We start from the raw sequence: 16,961 nt of genomic DNA on the forward strand, positions 1-16,961 counted from the left end.
ACAACACAGACATAGAATACGTCTCTATACTACATAGACATAGAATACGTCTCTATACTACATAGACATAGAATACGTCTCTATACTACATAGACATAGAATACGTCTCTATACTACATAGACATAGAATACGTCTCTATACTACATAGACAGAGAATACGTCTCTATACTACATAGACAGAGAATACGTCTCTATACTACATAGACATAGAATACGTCTCTATACTATATAGATATAGAATACGTCTCTATACTACATAGATATAGCATACGTCTCTATACTACATAGATATAGAATACGTCTCTATATTATATAGATATAGAATATGTCTATATTATATAGATATAGAATATGTCTCAATACTATATAGATATAGAATATGTCTCCGTACCATACAGATATAGAATATGTCTCTATATTATATAGATATAGAATATGTCTCTATATTATATAGATATAGAATATGTCTCTATATGATATATATATAATAAACAGATATAGAATATATCTATATATAATATATAGATATAGAATATATCTAGATAATATATAGATATAGAATATATCTAGATAATATATAGATATAGAATATATCTATATTATATATCTATAAAATATATAGAATGTATATAACTCTATAATATATAGAATATATCTATATATCATATAACATAAAGATATATATCTATATAATATATCTATATTATATGTAGAGAGAACCTATTTCCACAAAAACGTATAATATAGATATATTATATATATCTATACATCTATATATCATATATCTATATATAATATGGACATAATATATATCTGTAAATCTATATAGCATATATCTAAATATAATATAGATATATTATATATCTATAAATCAATATATAATATAACTATATATAATATAGATATATTATGTATCTATATTATATATAGATATATATCTATATTAAATATAGATACATAATATATCTATATTAAATGTACATACATTATATATCTATATTAAATATAGATATGTAATATATCTACATTATATATAGATATATAATATATCTATATAATATATAGCATATAATATACATAGGTATAATATATCTATATATAGATATCGATATATAGATATATCATATATCTATACATAATATAGATATATAATATATGTACACATAATATAGACTTATAAAATATCTATACATAATATAGACATATAGTATATCTATACATAATATAGACATATATCTATACATAATACAGACATATAATATATCTATACATAATATAGACATATAATATATCTATACACAATATAGATATATAATACACCTATACATAATATAGACATATATCTATACATAATATAGACATATATCTATATGTAATATGGATATATATCTATACGTAATATGGATATATATCTATACGTAATATGGATATATATCTATACGTAATATGGATATATATCTATACGTAATATGGATATATATCTATACGTAATATGGATATATATCTATACGTAATACAGATATATAATATATCTATATATAATATAACTATATGTGGTTGTATTATATATAGCTATATTATATATCTATATATAATATAATATATGTAGATATAATATATCTATCTATAGATATATAGATATAATATAGCTATCTATAGATATATAGATATAATATATCTCTATATATAGATATATGATATATAGATATCTATATATCATATATCTATATATAATATCGATATATAATATATCTATACATAATATCGTTATATAATATATCTACACATAATATAGATATATAATATATCTATATTTAATATAGATATATAGACATATTATATATCCATATATCTATATATAACATATCTATATGTAATACAGATATACAATATATCTATATTATATATAGATATATAATATGTGTATATTATATATCTATATTATATATTGATATATAATATATCTATATTATATATCTATATTATATATGGATATATTTTATACCTATATTATATATCTATATTATATATAGATATATAATATATCTATATTATATATAGATATATAATATATCTATATTATATATAGATATATAATATATCTATATTATATATAGATATATAATATATCTATATTATATATAGATATATAATATATCTATATTATAAATCTATATTATATATAGATATATTATATATCTATATTATGTATAGATATATTATATATCGATATTATGTATAGATATATTATATATCGATATTATATATAGATATATGATATATGATATATAGATATCTATATATCTATATATAGATATATATTATATCCATATATCTACATATAGATATATTATATCTATATATCTACATATAGATATATTATATCTACATATATTATACATTATATAGATATATTATATATCTATATTATAGATAGATATATAATATATCTATATAATGTATAATATATCTATATTATATACAGTTATATATAGATATAATATATACCTCTATTATGTATAGATATATTATATACCTATATTATGTATAGATATATATCTATATTATGTATAGATATATATCTATATTATGTATAGATATATATCTATATTATGTATAGATATATATCTACATTATGTATAGATATATTATATATCTATATTATGTATAGATATATTATATATCTATATTATGTGTAGATATATTATATGTCTGTATTATGTATAGATACATGTCTATATTATGTATAGATATACTATATGTCTATATTATGTATAGATATTTTATAAGTCTATATTATGTGTACATAAATTATATATCTATATTATGTATAGATATATGATATATCTATATATCAATATCTATATATAGATATATTATACTTATGTATATTATATGCTATATATTATATAGATATATTATTTATCTATATATAATGTAGATATATTACATATCTATATTTAATATAGATATATAATGTATGTACATTTAATATAGATATATTATGTATCTATATTTAATATAGATATATATCTATATATAATATAGATACATAATATATCCATATTATATATAGTTATGTTATATATTGATTTGTAGATATATAATATATCTATATTACATTTAGATATATGCTATATAGATTTACAGATATATAATATGTCCATATTATATATAGATATATGATATATAGATGTATAGATATATATAATATATCTATATTATACGTTTTTGTGGAAATAGGTTCTCTCTACATATAATATAGATATATTATATAGATATATATCTTTATGTAATATAGATATATTATATAGATATATATCTTTATGTTATATAGATATATAGATATATTCTATATATTATAGAGTTATATACATTCTATATATTTTATAGATATATAATATAGATATATTACATATCTATATATTATATAGATATATTCTACATCTATATATTATATCTATATAATATACAGATATAGAATATATCTATATATTATATCTATATAATATATAGATATATTCTATATCTGTATATTATATAGATATAATATATAGATATATTCTACATCTGTTTATTCTATATATATAATATAGAGACATATTCTATATCCATATAATATAGAGACATATTCTATATCTATATAATATAGAGACATATTCTATATCTATATAATATAGAGACATATTCTATATCTGTATGGTACGGAGACATATTCTATATCTATATAGTATTGAGACATATTCTATATCTATATAATATAGACATATTCTATATCTATATAATATAGAGACGTATTCTATATCTATGTAGTATAGAGACGTATGCTATATCTATGTAGTATAGAGACGTATTCTATATCTATATAGTATAGAGACGTATTCTATGTCTATGTAGTATAGAGACGTATTCTCTGTCTATGTAGTATAGAGACGTATTCTCTGTCTATGTAGTATAGAGACGTATTCTATGTCTATGTAGTATAGAGACGTATTCTATGTCTATGTAGTATAGAGACGTATTCTATGTCTATGTAGTATAGAGACGTATTCTATGTCTATGTAGTATAGAGACGTATTCTATGTCTGTGTTGTATGGAGACGTATTCTATGTCTATATAATATAGAGACGTATTCTATATCTATATAGTATGGAGACGTATTCTATATCTATATAATATACAGATATAGTCTATATCTGTATATTATTTAGATATGTAATATAGATATAAAAGAGATTGACTTAGCTCATGGTTCAGCAAGCTGGGAAGTAGGAGAGGCATGGCACCCGTAACTCCTCAGCTTCTGGTGACAGCCACCTCCTAGGCCAAAACATAGTGGAGAAGGCCAAAGGAGAAGCAGACACATGCAAAGAGGGAAAACCCGAGGGGCATGCTGGCTTTATAAGAAACCTACCGTTATGGGCACTAATCCAGTCTCACCAGAGCCAGTACTCACTCACTACCTCCAGAACGGCAGCAAGCTGTTCATGAGGGATCTGTCTCCATGACCCAAACACCTCCCACAAGGCCCCACCTCCCAACACCACCACATTGGGGATCCAATTTCCACATGAGTTTTGGTGGGGACAGACCAATCATATCCGAACCATAGCAGTATATTTCTATATTCCCAGGATCTGGAAAGATCCCAATAAGATGAATTTTTTCTATAATGTGCATTTTTCTGTGCACTTAATGTATAATAAAGAATTTGCCTGGACCTTGTCCCTGAGTCCTGGGAGATAACCTCTAATCCCTTGCAATTTCCTGAGTGATGGGCATGCCTTTGTCATTCCTGGTGAGCCCCACGGACCACACTACATGGTTTATGCTAATGAGGTGAATCATGGGAGGCCCCTAGATAGTTTATGTAATGAGATGACTCTGAATGGAGGCTGGCCATACTAGGAAGATCAACCATATGACTAGAGGGTTGGGCCATTGAACTATGTGATATCTGCCCAATCATCAGAGAGAGGGGGGGAGGCTGTAGATTGAGTTAAACCAGATGGCCAACTAACAGATGGCCAACACAGAGGGTTTATCTGAATTGTCCAGTCTGCCATTGCCAGGAGGAGAAGACATTGGGTTTATTCCAATCTCAGTCGTCACTCCTCAATCTTCTTTACTGGTTCCTCATCTTCTCTCAAAATTCTCTTTTTAGGGATGCGAGGATGTTGAAAATGTTCTCTATTTTGATCTGGATGGCGGTTACATGGGTGTAGATCTGTGTTAAGATTGTACACTTAAGTTTCTGTGATTTGCCGTATGCATGTTAACCCTCAATTTATTTTATTTTATTATTTATTTTATTTTTTTTTGAGATGACGTTTTGCTCTTGTAACCCAGGCTGGAGTGCAATGGCTCCATCTTAGCTCATTGCACCCTCCGTCTCCTGGGTTCAAGCGATTCTCCTGCCTCAGCCTCCCAAGTAGCTGAGATTACAGGTGCCCAACCCCAAGCCTGGCTAATTTTTTATTTTTGTGGAGATGGGGTTTCACCATGTTGGTCAGGCTGGTCTCGAACTCCTGGCCTCAAGTGATCCACCTGCCTCGGCCTCCCACAGTGCTGGGATTACAGGCGTGAGCCACTGTGCCCAGCCTGTTACACCTCAACTTTTAAAAGATGTCATATAAAAGTGGAACTACATGGTACAAGCTGGAAGAAGATCTTTATCCTGCATACAATTGACAAAAGATTGGTTATCAAGAATATATTTTGAGAACTCCTAGAAATCAGTAAGAAAGACAAACAACCCAGTAAGAAAATAGGCAAAAATCATCAACAGGAATTCCATAGAAGAAGGAACCTATGTGGCCAATAAACACATGAAGATATGCTCAGCTCATCAGTAGTCAGGGAAATGCTAAACATGACCTCAAGATAAATCTTGTACCCATTTGATTGGCAAAGATTTAGAAACCTAGCAACATCAAAGGTTAGAGAGGATGCAGAGCAGTGGGATCTCATACAGCTTGCAACATGTTGGGAATATAAGCGAACACAACCAGTTTGGAAAACAATGTGGCATCAATATATAAAGTAGATCATTGACAACTCAGCAATTCCTGTCAATGTCCACTGGACAAGAATTTCACAGCAGCACTGACCACAGTAGCAAAAAACCTGGGAACTATGCAAATGATCACAAATAAGAGAATGTGTAGATAAACTGTGGTGTATGCATACCATGATATACTATGTAGCAAGGCAAATGGGTGAACTGCAGTTTTATGCTCAACAATGGATCAATGTTAGTATAAGTATGAAAAAAGCAGTTACCACAAGACTACATGCAGTATGACAACCTTTTCATAAAATTCAAAATCAAGCAAAACTGAACAGTATAATTGCCAGGTGCAGCGGCTCACGCCTGTAATCTCAGCACTTTGGGAGGCAGACGTGGGTGGAGTGGTTGAGTCCAGGAATAGGAGACCAGCCTGCGCAACAAGGCTAAACCCCATCTCTACAAATAATTAGCCAGGCATCACGGCGCGCGTTTGTGCTCCCAGGTACTTGGGAGGCTGAGGTGGGAGAATCACCTGAGCTGGGGAGGTTGAGGCTGCAGTGAGCCAAAATCATAAGTATATATTTATATATATATATACGAGCTGGGGAGGTTGAGGCTGCAGTGAGCCAAAATCATAAGTATATATATATATATATATATATATATATATATATATATATATATGTGTGTGTGTGTGTGTGTGTGTACTTATTTGCAATAAAAATCAAAGAAATACCAAGTACACAATTCAGGTTAGGGTTGCTTCTAGTGGGAGTGAAGAGGGTCAGGAGGATGCAGTGAGGGGGAGCTCAGAGGTGGATGTAAGTTACTGGTAATAGTCTAGTTTTTGGATTGGGTAATAGGTAAATGGGAGAACACTATATTATAAAATAAATAAACAAATAGGGCCTGACATCAATCATGAGTAGCATGTTATGAAACCAGGAGTATTGTTAACTCAATTCTATATAGCCTAAGTCTCCTCCAAACATCAAATGCTGCATTGGATTACTTAGACCCGGGCCTGAAATATTTGTTCTTCCCTCCTTCCAGGCTACGCAGATGCTCCCCCAGCTCTTTGGTCAGGCCAGGAAGCAGTCGAGTGTGATATCTCTCTCTTTGTATATATGTGAGCAGGAGGCACCAGAGCAGGGCTGCATGTCTTGCATCTGGTACTGTTTAACCCAGGTGTTAGCTGGGACAGAAAGAATCCCCCAGAACCCTGGAATAAACTGGGTCCCAATGATCAATACAAGTTCTACTCGGTGAATGTAGATTACAGCAAACTGAAAAAGAATGTCCAGACTTCTAAATGAAATGTTTCCCTACAAAGCAATTTAGAATGAAGGTCTTCCAGAGGCCCTTTGCACAATTTCTCCCTTAACTAGGAAATATTTCTCCTCTAAGTGCACTAAAATCATGTTAGCGTATCGTGTTGGGTTTTAACACTGATTAGTAAATATGTTTACCCATTTATTATGAAGAACATGACAAAGGAAAAAGGATACGGACGAACAGCCAGATGAAAGAGATGCATAGGACACAGTATGTGGGAAGGGGCATGGAGCTTCCATGCCCTCTCCAGGTGCACCTCCCTCCAGGAACTTCCATGTGTTCAGCTATGCGGAAGTTCTCTTCTCCCCAAATTCTTATCCTAACAAATAGAGAGCCCCCGGGCTCAGTCCTTGGTCTGATTCTTTCCTTTAACTACACTCTTGTCATAGCTGATGGAAGACCCTGGTTTTAATACTACCTGTATCAGAAACAAGACAAACATGCCCCCTTTCACCACTTCAATGCAACATAGTACTGGAAATTTTAGCCAAAAAATTTAGGCAAGAGAGAAAAATTTAAAGCACACAAATCAGAAAATAAAAAGTTTCTGGGCACGGTGGCTCACACCTGTTATCCTAACATTTGGGAGGCTGAGGATGGTGAATCACATGAGGCCAGGAGTTCGAGACCAGCCTGGGCAACATGGCGAAACCCTGTCTCTACCAAAAATACAAAAGTTAGCTGGGCGTGGTGGCATGCGACTGTAGTCCCAGCTACCTGGGGGGCTGAGGCATGAGAATCGCTTGAACCCAGGAAGGCGAGGCTTCGGTGAGCCGAGATCCCATCACTGCACTCCAGCCTGGGTGACAAAGAGAGAACCTGTCCCAAAAAGCAAAAGAAAAAAAATAAGAATTTAAATTATCTCTGTCTGCAGACGACAATGACATGATTTTATATATCTAAAATCTTAAAATATTTTACGAAAAACCTTAAAATTCAAATGAATTTTAAGGAAAGTTGCAAAATACAAAGCCAACATACACAAATCAGTAGCATTTCCATACACTAATTGCAAGCTATCTGAAAAGGAAATCAAGAAAACAATCCCATTCACAGTAGCTCTCAAAAATAATGTAAACTACTTAGGAATAAATTCAACCAAGGAGTTGAAAGATCTGTACGCTGGAAACTATAAAACACTGATGAAAGAAGTTGAGGAAGCCACAAATAAATGGAAAGCTATCCAATGATTATGGATTGGAAGAATCAATATTGTTATAATGTCCATACTACTCAAAGCAATCAACAGACTCACTGCAATCCCTATCAAAATTCCGATGCTATTTTTACATAATAGAAAAAGCAATCCTAAAATTCGCAGGGAACCACAAAAGACTCCAGTTACCCAAGGCAATCTTGAGCAAAAAGAACAAAGCTGGAGGAATCACAACCTGATCTCAAAATATAATAAAAGCTAGAGTAATCAAAACAGCATGGTACTGGCATACAAACAGACACATGGACAAATATAATAGACTAGAAAAAATCCATGCACTTATGGTCAAGTGACTTTCAACAAAGATGCTAAGAACACACAATGTAGAAAGGACTGTCTCTTCAATAAATGGTCTTGGGAAAACGGAGTATCCACATGCAGAGGAATAAAATGGGACCCTTGTCTCACATCATATACAAAAATCAAGTCAAAATGGACTCTGGATTTAATCGTAAGATCTGAAACTGTAAAACTGCCAGAAGAAAACATAGCGAGAAACATCCATGGCATTGACCTGGGCAATAATCTTTCTGCTATGACCCCAAAAGCATGAGCAACCAAAGAAAGAATAGAGAAATGGGATTACGTCAAACTGAAAGGCTTCTGCACAACAAAGGAAACGATCAACAGAGTGAAGAGGCAACCTACAGAATGGGAGTAAATATTCACAAACTATACATCTGATAAGGAGTTAATATCCAAAATACATAAGGAACTCAACTCAATAACAGGAAAACAAATCACCTGATTTTAAAACGTGCAAAGGATCTGAATAGACATTTCTCCAAAGAAGACATACAAATGGTCAACAGTTGTATGAAAATGCTCGACATCACTTATCATCGGGGAAATGTCACAATGAGCTATCACTTCACACCTGTTAAAATGGCTATTATCAGAAAGATAAAAGAGAACAAGTGTTGGCGAGGATGTGAAGAAAAGGGAACCCTTATGCACTGTTGGTGGGAATGTAAATTAGTACAACCACTGTAGAAAAACAGTATGGAGACTTCTCAAAACACTAAAAATACAACTATCCAGCAATCCCACTACCGGGTATTTATCCAAAAGAGAGGAAATTGGTATACCAAAGGGATACCTACACTCTCATACTTATTGCAGCACTCATCACAATAGCCAAGATATGGAATCAACCATCAGTGGATGAATGGATAAAGAAAATGTGGCATATATACACAGGAAATACGATTCAGCCACAGAAAGAATGAAATCCTTTCATTTGCAGCAACATGGATGGACCCGGTGGTCATTAAGTTAGGTGAAATAAGCCAGGCACAGAAAGACAAATACCGTGTGTTCTCACTCATATGTGGGAGCTAAAATAGTTGATCTCATAGAGGTAGAGAATAGAGTGATAGATATGAGAGGCTGGGAAGGATGTGTGGATTGGAGGACGAGGGGTTGGGAAGAAGAGAAGTTGGTTAATAGGTACAAACGTATAGTTGAAAAGAAGGAATAAGTTCTAGGCCAGGTATGGTGGCTGATGCCTGTAATCCCAGCACTTTGAGAAGTCGAGGTGGGCAGATCGCATGAGCTCAGGAGTTCCAGACCAGCCTGGACAGTATAGTGAAACCCAGTCTCTACAAAAAAAAAAAAAAAAAAAAAAAAAAAAATTAGCCAGGCGTGGTGGGGCGCACCTGTCGTCCCAGCTACTCGGGAGGCTGAGGTGGAAGGATCGCTTAAGCCCAGGAGGTTGAGGCTGCAGTGAGTTGTGACTGCACCGCTGCACTCCAGCCTGGGACAATAGAGTGAGACCCAGTCCCCAAAAAAACAAAGACAGAGTAACTTCTAATGTTCAGCAGCAGAGTAGGATGACTACAGTTAACGGCAATGTATTGTATATTTCAAAATAGCCAGAAGAGAGGACTTGAAATGTTCCCAATACATAGGAATGAAAAGTATTCCAGGTGATGGTTACCCCAAATATCCTGAATTGATCATTATACGTTCTATGCACGTGACAATATATCACATGTACACCATATATATGTGCAAATATTATGTATCCATTAAAAATTAAAATTAAAGAAATATAAATAGTACTATCATTTAATTTGGTAATCTCACTACTGGATATATGGCCAAAGGAAATGAAATCAGTATGTCAAAAATATCTGCACTCACATATACATTGCAGCACTGTTCACAACAGCCAAGACGTGAAATGAACCTAAGAGCCCATCAAATGGATGAATGGATAAAGCACATGTGTATGTGCACACACAATAGAATAGTATTGAGCCTTTTTTAAAAAAATAAAAGGAAATCCTGTCATTTGTGGCAACATGAGTGAATCTGGAATATATTATGTCGAGTGAAATAAGCCAGGCACAGGAAGACAAATACTGTATGAACTCACTGCGATGTGGAATCTTAAAAAATCAAACTTTTTAGAAACAGACAATAGAATGGTGGTTACCAGGGTCTGGGGCTGGGAAGGATTGGGGAGATATTGGTCAAAGGATACAAAACTTCATTTGGACAAGAAGTCTAAGTTCAAGAGATCTATTGTAAACAAGGTGACTATAGTTAATAATAATGTATACCTGAAAATTGTTAAGAGGGTAGGTTTTAAGTGTTCTCACCACAAAAGATGAAAGGTATGTGAGTTCATACATATTGTAGTTAGCCTAATTTAGCCATTGTACAATGTATACGTATTTCAAAGCATCATGTTGTGCACTATAAATATATACAATTGTGTCATTACAAATAAACAAAAATAAAATACAAAGGAATGAAATAAATTCCATTTGTTCAATAAAACTGATGTGATACTGGTGAAGATGTGCAGAAACTGGAACCTTTGTGCACTGTTGGTGGGAATGTAAAATGGCACAGCTGCTGTGGAAAACAGTATGGCGGTTACTCAGAAAACTAAAAAGAGAATTACCATATGATCCAGTAATTCCATTCTGTGTCTATATCGAAAAAATAGAAATCAGAGTCTCAGAGATATTTGTACATCCCTGCTCATAGCAGCATTATTCATGAGAGCCAAGAGATGGAAGCAACCCAAGTGTCCACTGAAGGATGAATACAGAAACAAAGTATGGTGCGTTATTATTTGGCCATTAAAATGAATTATGATTTCGCCCATAAAAAGATGGAATTCTGATAAATGCTACAATGTGGATAAAACTTTAGGACATTATGCTATAAAATGAGTCAGTCACAAAAGGACAAATACTACATGGTTCCACCTGTCTAAGGTATCTAAAATATTCAAACTCAGAAACAGAAGGTAGAGTGGTGGTTTCCAGAGGCTGGGGGGCAGGGGAAAACGAGGAGTTGTTTAGCGGGTATACATTTCAGTTTCACAGTTGAAGACATCCTGGAGATTGGCAGCACAGAACTGCGAATATATTTAACACTACTGAACTGAACACTGAAAAATGCTTAAGATGGTAAATTTTATGTTCCGTGTATTTTAACATAACTCAATAGAAAAGTGGTGTAATTTCTATCTCTGGAGTGGGCCCTGGAAAAAAATATCGATACTATGATGACTCTCACAGATACTTTTTCAACCCAGAGCCAGACCTTCGTCTACTCAACATCTCCACTTGGATACCTAACACACATCTCAGATTTAAACATCCGAAACCAAACTCCTGACATTAAACACAAGAAGCAAGAAATATGAACATATTTTCTGATTCCACTAATATAAAAGTACATAACAGTCAACACCAAATCATATTATTATTATTTCTTGAATTTAACTTTTTTTTTAAGTTCGAGGGTACACGTACAGGTTTGTTACAAAGGTAAACTTGTGTCGTGGGGGTTTCTTGTAGAAATTATTTCGTCACCCAGTGATTAAGCCTAGTACCATTTGTTACTTTCCCGGTCCTCTCCCTCCTCCCACCCTCCACTGTCCGATAGGCTCTGGTGTGTGTTGTTCCCCTCTTTGTGTCCCTGTGTTCTCGTCATTTAGCTCCCACTTATAAGTGGGAAGATGCGGTATTTGGTTTTCTGTTCCTGCATTAGTTTGCTAAGGATAATGGCCTCCCCATCCAACCACGTTCCTGCAAAGGACCTAATCTCATTCTTTTTATGGCTGCATAATATTCCATAGTGTATATGTACCACATTTTCTTTATCCAGTCTACCATTGATGGGCATTTAGGTTGATTCCATGTCTTTGCTATTGTGAATAGTGCTGCAATGAACATACACGTGCACGTGTCTTGATAATAGAATGATTTATATTCCTTTGGGTATATGCCCAGTAATGAGATTGCTGGGCTGAATGGTACTTCTGTCTTTAGGTCTTCGAGGAATCACCACACTGTCTTCCACAATGGTTGAACTAATTTACACTCTCACCAACAGTGTATAAGTGTTCCTTTTTCTCTGCAACCTCGCCAGTATCCGTTATTTTTTTACTTTGTAGTAATAGCCATTCTGACTGGCGTGAGATGGTATCTCATTGTGGTTTTGATTTGCATTTCTCTAATGGTCAGTGACGTTGAGCTTTCTTTCATGGGATTGTTGGCCGCATGTATGTCTTCTTTTGAAAAGTGTCTGTTCATGTCCTTTGCCCACTTTTTAATGGGGTTGTTTGGTATTTTTCTTGTGGAACTTGTTTAAGTTCCTTATAGATGCTGGATATTAGATCTTTGTCAGATCCACAGTTTGCAAAAATTTTCTCCCATTCTGTAGGTTTTCTGTTCACTCTGTTGACAGTTTCCTTTAGTGTGTAGAAGCTTGCTCTTTAGCTTAATTAGACCCCATTTGTCAATTTTTGCTTTTGTTGTAATTGCTCTTGGTGTCTTCGTCATGAAATCGTTGCTCGTTCCTGTGTCCAGAATATGATTGCCTAAGTTGTCTTCCGTGGTTTTTATATTTTGGGGTTTTAATTTAAGTCTTTAATCCATGTTGAGTTAATTGTTGTATATGGTATGATATACTTTGGCTGTGTCCCCACGCAAATCTCCTCTTGAGCTGTAGCTCCCATAATCCCCACGTGTTGTGGGAGGGATCCGGTGGGAGGTAATTGAATCATGGGGACGGATTTTTTCCGTGCTGTCCTCGTGATAGCGAATAAGTCTCATGAGATCTCATGGTTTTATAAAGGGCAGTTCCCCTGCACATGCTCTCTTTTCTGCCGCCATGGAACACACACCTCTGCTCTTCCTTCGCCTTCTGCCACGATTGTGAGGCCTCCCAAGGCATGTGGAACTGTGAGTCCATTAAACTTCTTTACTTTATAAATTACCCAGTCTCGGGTATGTCTTTATTAGCAGCAAGAGAACAGACCAGTACCTGGTGTAAGAAAGGGATCCAGTTGCAGTCTTCCATGTATGGCTAGCCAGTTATCTCAGCACCCTTTGCTGAACAGAGAATACCTTCCCCATTGCTTGCTTTTGTCAGGTCTGTCAAATATCAGAGAGTTGTAGGTGTGCGGCCTTATTTCTGGGCTCTCTATTCTATTCCATTGGACTCCGTGTCTGCTTTTGTACCAGTACCATGCTGTTTTGGTTATTGTGGGCCCGTGGTATATTTTGAAGTCGGGTAGCGTGATGCCTCCAGCTTTGTTCTTTTTCGCTTAGGATTGCCTTGGCCACTCAGGCTCTTTTTCAGTTCCATATGAATTTTAAAATAGTTTTTCTAGTTCTGTGAAGAATGTCAATGATAACTTACTAGGAATCACATTGAATCTGCAAATTGCTTTGGGCAGTATGGCCAGTTTAATTATATTGATCTTCCTATCCATGAGCATGAATGTTTTTCCATTTGCTTGTGACATGTCTGATTTTCTTGAGCAGTGTTTTGTAGTTCTTCTTGCAGAGATCTTTCACCTCCCTGGTGTGGTGTATTCCCAGGTATCTTGTGTGTGTGTGTGTGTGTGTGTGTGTGTGTGTGGCAATTATGAATGGGACTGTGTTCCTGATTTGGCTCTCTGCTTGACTGTTGTTGGCATATAGGAATGTTAGTGATTTTTCCCATTGATTTGGTATCCTGAGACTTTGCTGAAGTTGTTTATCAGCTTAAGGAGCTTTGGGGCTGAGACTGTGGGGTTTTCTAGATTTAGGAACATGTCGTCTGCAGGCATACTGTAGTATTAAAAGAATGTAGGCCGGGCGCGGTGGCTCACGCCTGTAATCCCAGCTCTCAGGGAGGCAAGAGGCGGGAGGATAGCTTGAGCCCAGGAGTTCGAGACCTGCCTGGGCAATATAGCGAGACCCCGTTCTCCAGAAAAAGGAAAAAAAAAAAAAAAGATAAAAGAATGTAGTATAGGACGTGGGACCAAAAATCATAGAGAAAACTGAGGAAAGAATGATCACAAAAGTAAATGTGTTGGTTTCCTCTTGAAGGAGGAATGAGGCTGAGATCAGGCAGAGACACCCCAGGAGCTTTGGGGAATGCTGGCGGTGTTCTCCTCTGTGACATGGGGGTGTTTCTGTAGAGATGCCCTTGATAATCACTACTAAACAACACACACATATTGTGAACTTCTCTCTATGTATGTTACATTTCAACATAAAGAGGGTCGAAATTGCTAATAACAAATAACACGCATTTGTAGTTAAACACTTCTCACAATCCACAGACCTGGAAATGACTGATTAGTTTTCTGTATGTGTAGTTTTCCAGTTTTAAGAACGTTCTACAAATGGAATCAGACATTATGTAGAGTTTCATATTTGGTGTCTTTAGCACAATGAAATACATATAAGACCTCTAGAACTGCAATGTACTCTTTCTTGACCTCAGTACTCAATACGTGTTTTCCTCACTTCACAGTAGTTCATTCACAGTCGATTGGTTTTCTAAACTTGTATATATGTGTAGTATGCTTTATAAATATCATATGATAGTTAACTTTATGTAATTTGTTATATCTTGGTAATGGACTTTTCTTAAAAATGGACAGTATCCCTAAGAATACCCCGTACATTTCCATTGCAAAAAAAAAAGGTATTCCATCATGTGAGTATACCACAATTAACTGATATAAACTATGAAGGTAAAAATTTGCGTTGCTGCCCCTTAATGTTGTTGCCTTAATTTCTTTTTCTCAGGTCCTAAGTCGTCTGCCCCTGAGAATAAGTGGATGGGGAGGTGACAAATCTCCCGTGAGAAAAATGTACCAAGTGCATGGTGTTCCAACACATAATCACAAATTCTGAATGAAAACTTGCCACCCAAATATAAAATATTTACCAAAACATCGAAATTAATATCACAATTATGTAAGCATCGTTCCTACGATGTTTGGTGAAATCTATGAGAATTTGAAATCAAGCTATCACTATCAATAAACTGATATTAGTACTCGCAAGGAGATCTGCTATAAATAGAGAAAATAAAATTTTGGTTATCCTTCTGGTTATAAAATACTTACCTGTTTAATGCAGTGTTACTTCCCTTAGCACTATTGTTTTGTCTGCTTATGGTGGCAGGCAACGTACAGATAGAAAACATCACAGTTTATGTGCATAGTTTAATAAATGATTGTCCAGTGCACCTGTACGGGAACGCTCCCCTAGGTCCCAGAGAAGAACACCGCCAGCATCCCCCAGAGCCTCCTGGGGTGTCCCTGCCTGAGCTCAGCCCCACTCCTACTGCAAGGGGAAACCAACATCCTGACTTTTCTGATTGTCCTTTCCTTGCTCTTCTCTATGGTTTTATATCCTAAGTATGCATTCTTCAACAAGGTAGGTTAGTGTTGCCTGTCATTTGAAGTTATAGGAATGGAATCATTAAGCATGTCCGTGTTGTCCCTTGCTTCTTTCCCTCGATGTTATCTTTGTAAGATTCGCGCCTATTATTCCATGGAGGAGTACTTTGTACTTCGTACTTTTCCGTTGCTGAAATAGTATTCCATTGTATTAACATACCACAATGTATTCATTCCGTCCCATGAAAGTTGCGATTTTCATGGTTTCCCATATTTGGGACTGGATGATCACAAAAATACTACTCATAAACCCTTGTCGGCACCAGTAAAGGAGTCCTGAGAGGGACGTGTAGGCTGCTAAAAGCACATATTTAAAAGAGGATCGCAGACAATTAACGAGAAAACGTTCAAAAAAGAAGCCCAACGTAAGACCAAGGAAAGTAGAAGGAAGTCATCAAGGTAAAAGGAGAAATCAGTGAAAGCGAAAACAAGCATAAGGATCACAAAACCAGAAGCTGGGTGTTTGGAAGAGGAATGAAATTGGTAAAACTCTTGTGAGACTGGTCAAGAAAACAAGGGAGAAGGGCACCGCTATCAGGAAAGAAAAGGGAGAAATAAGCACAAACGATGTTACATCCGTTCTCGTGTTGCTATATAGAAATATCCAAGACCGAGTCATTTATAAAGAGAAGAGCTCATGGTTCTGCAGGCTGTACGGGAAGGGAAGCGTAGCGGCTTCTGCTTCTG

The 16,961-nt window shown here is 34.7% G+C and overlaps 1 protein-coding gene across 1 annotated transcript; it reads left to right on the plus strand.

Moving 5' to 3' along the window:
- Window positions 1–6,845: 6,845 nt before the first annotated feature.
- Window positions 6,846–7,328, plus strand: LOC129138685 (cytochrome c oxidase subunit NDUFA4-like). The gene is given in 2 exon segments (XM_054676483.1): window positions 6,846–7,119; window positions 7,122–7,328. Coding segments are annotated over 2 exon segments (252 nt in total). The 5' UTR covers window positions 6,846–7,074.
- The last annotated feature ends 9,633 nt before the right edge of the window (window positions 7,329–16,961 follow it).

This window comes from Pan troglodytes, chromosome X, assembly GCF_028858775.2.
Source record: "Pan troglodytes isolate AG18354 chromosome X, NHGRI_mPanTro3-v2.0_pri, whole genome shotgun sequence".
Taxonomy (NCBI): Eukaryota; Metazoa; Chordata; class Mammalia; order Primates; family Hominidae; genus Pan; species Pan troglodytes.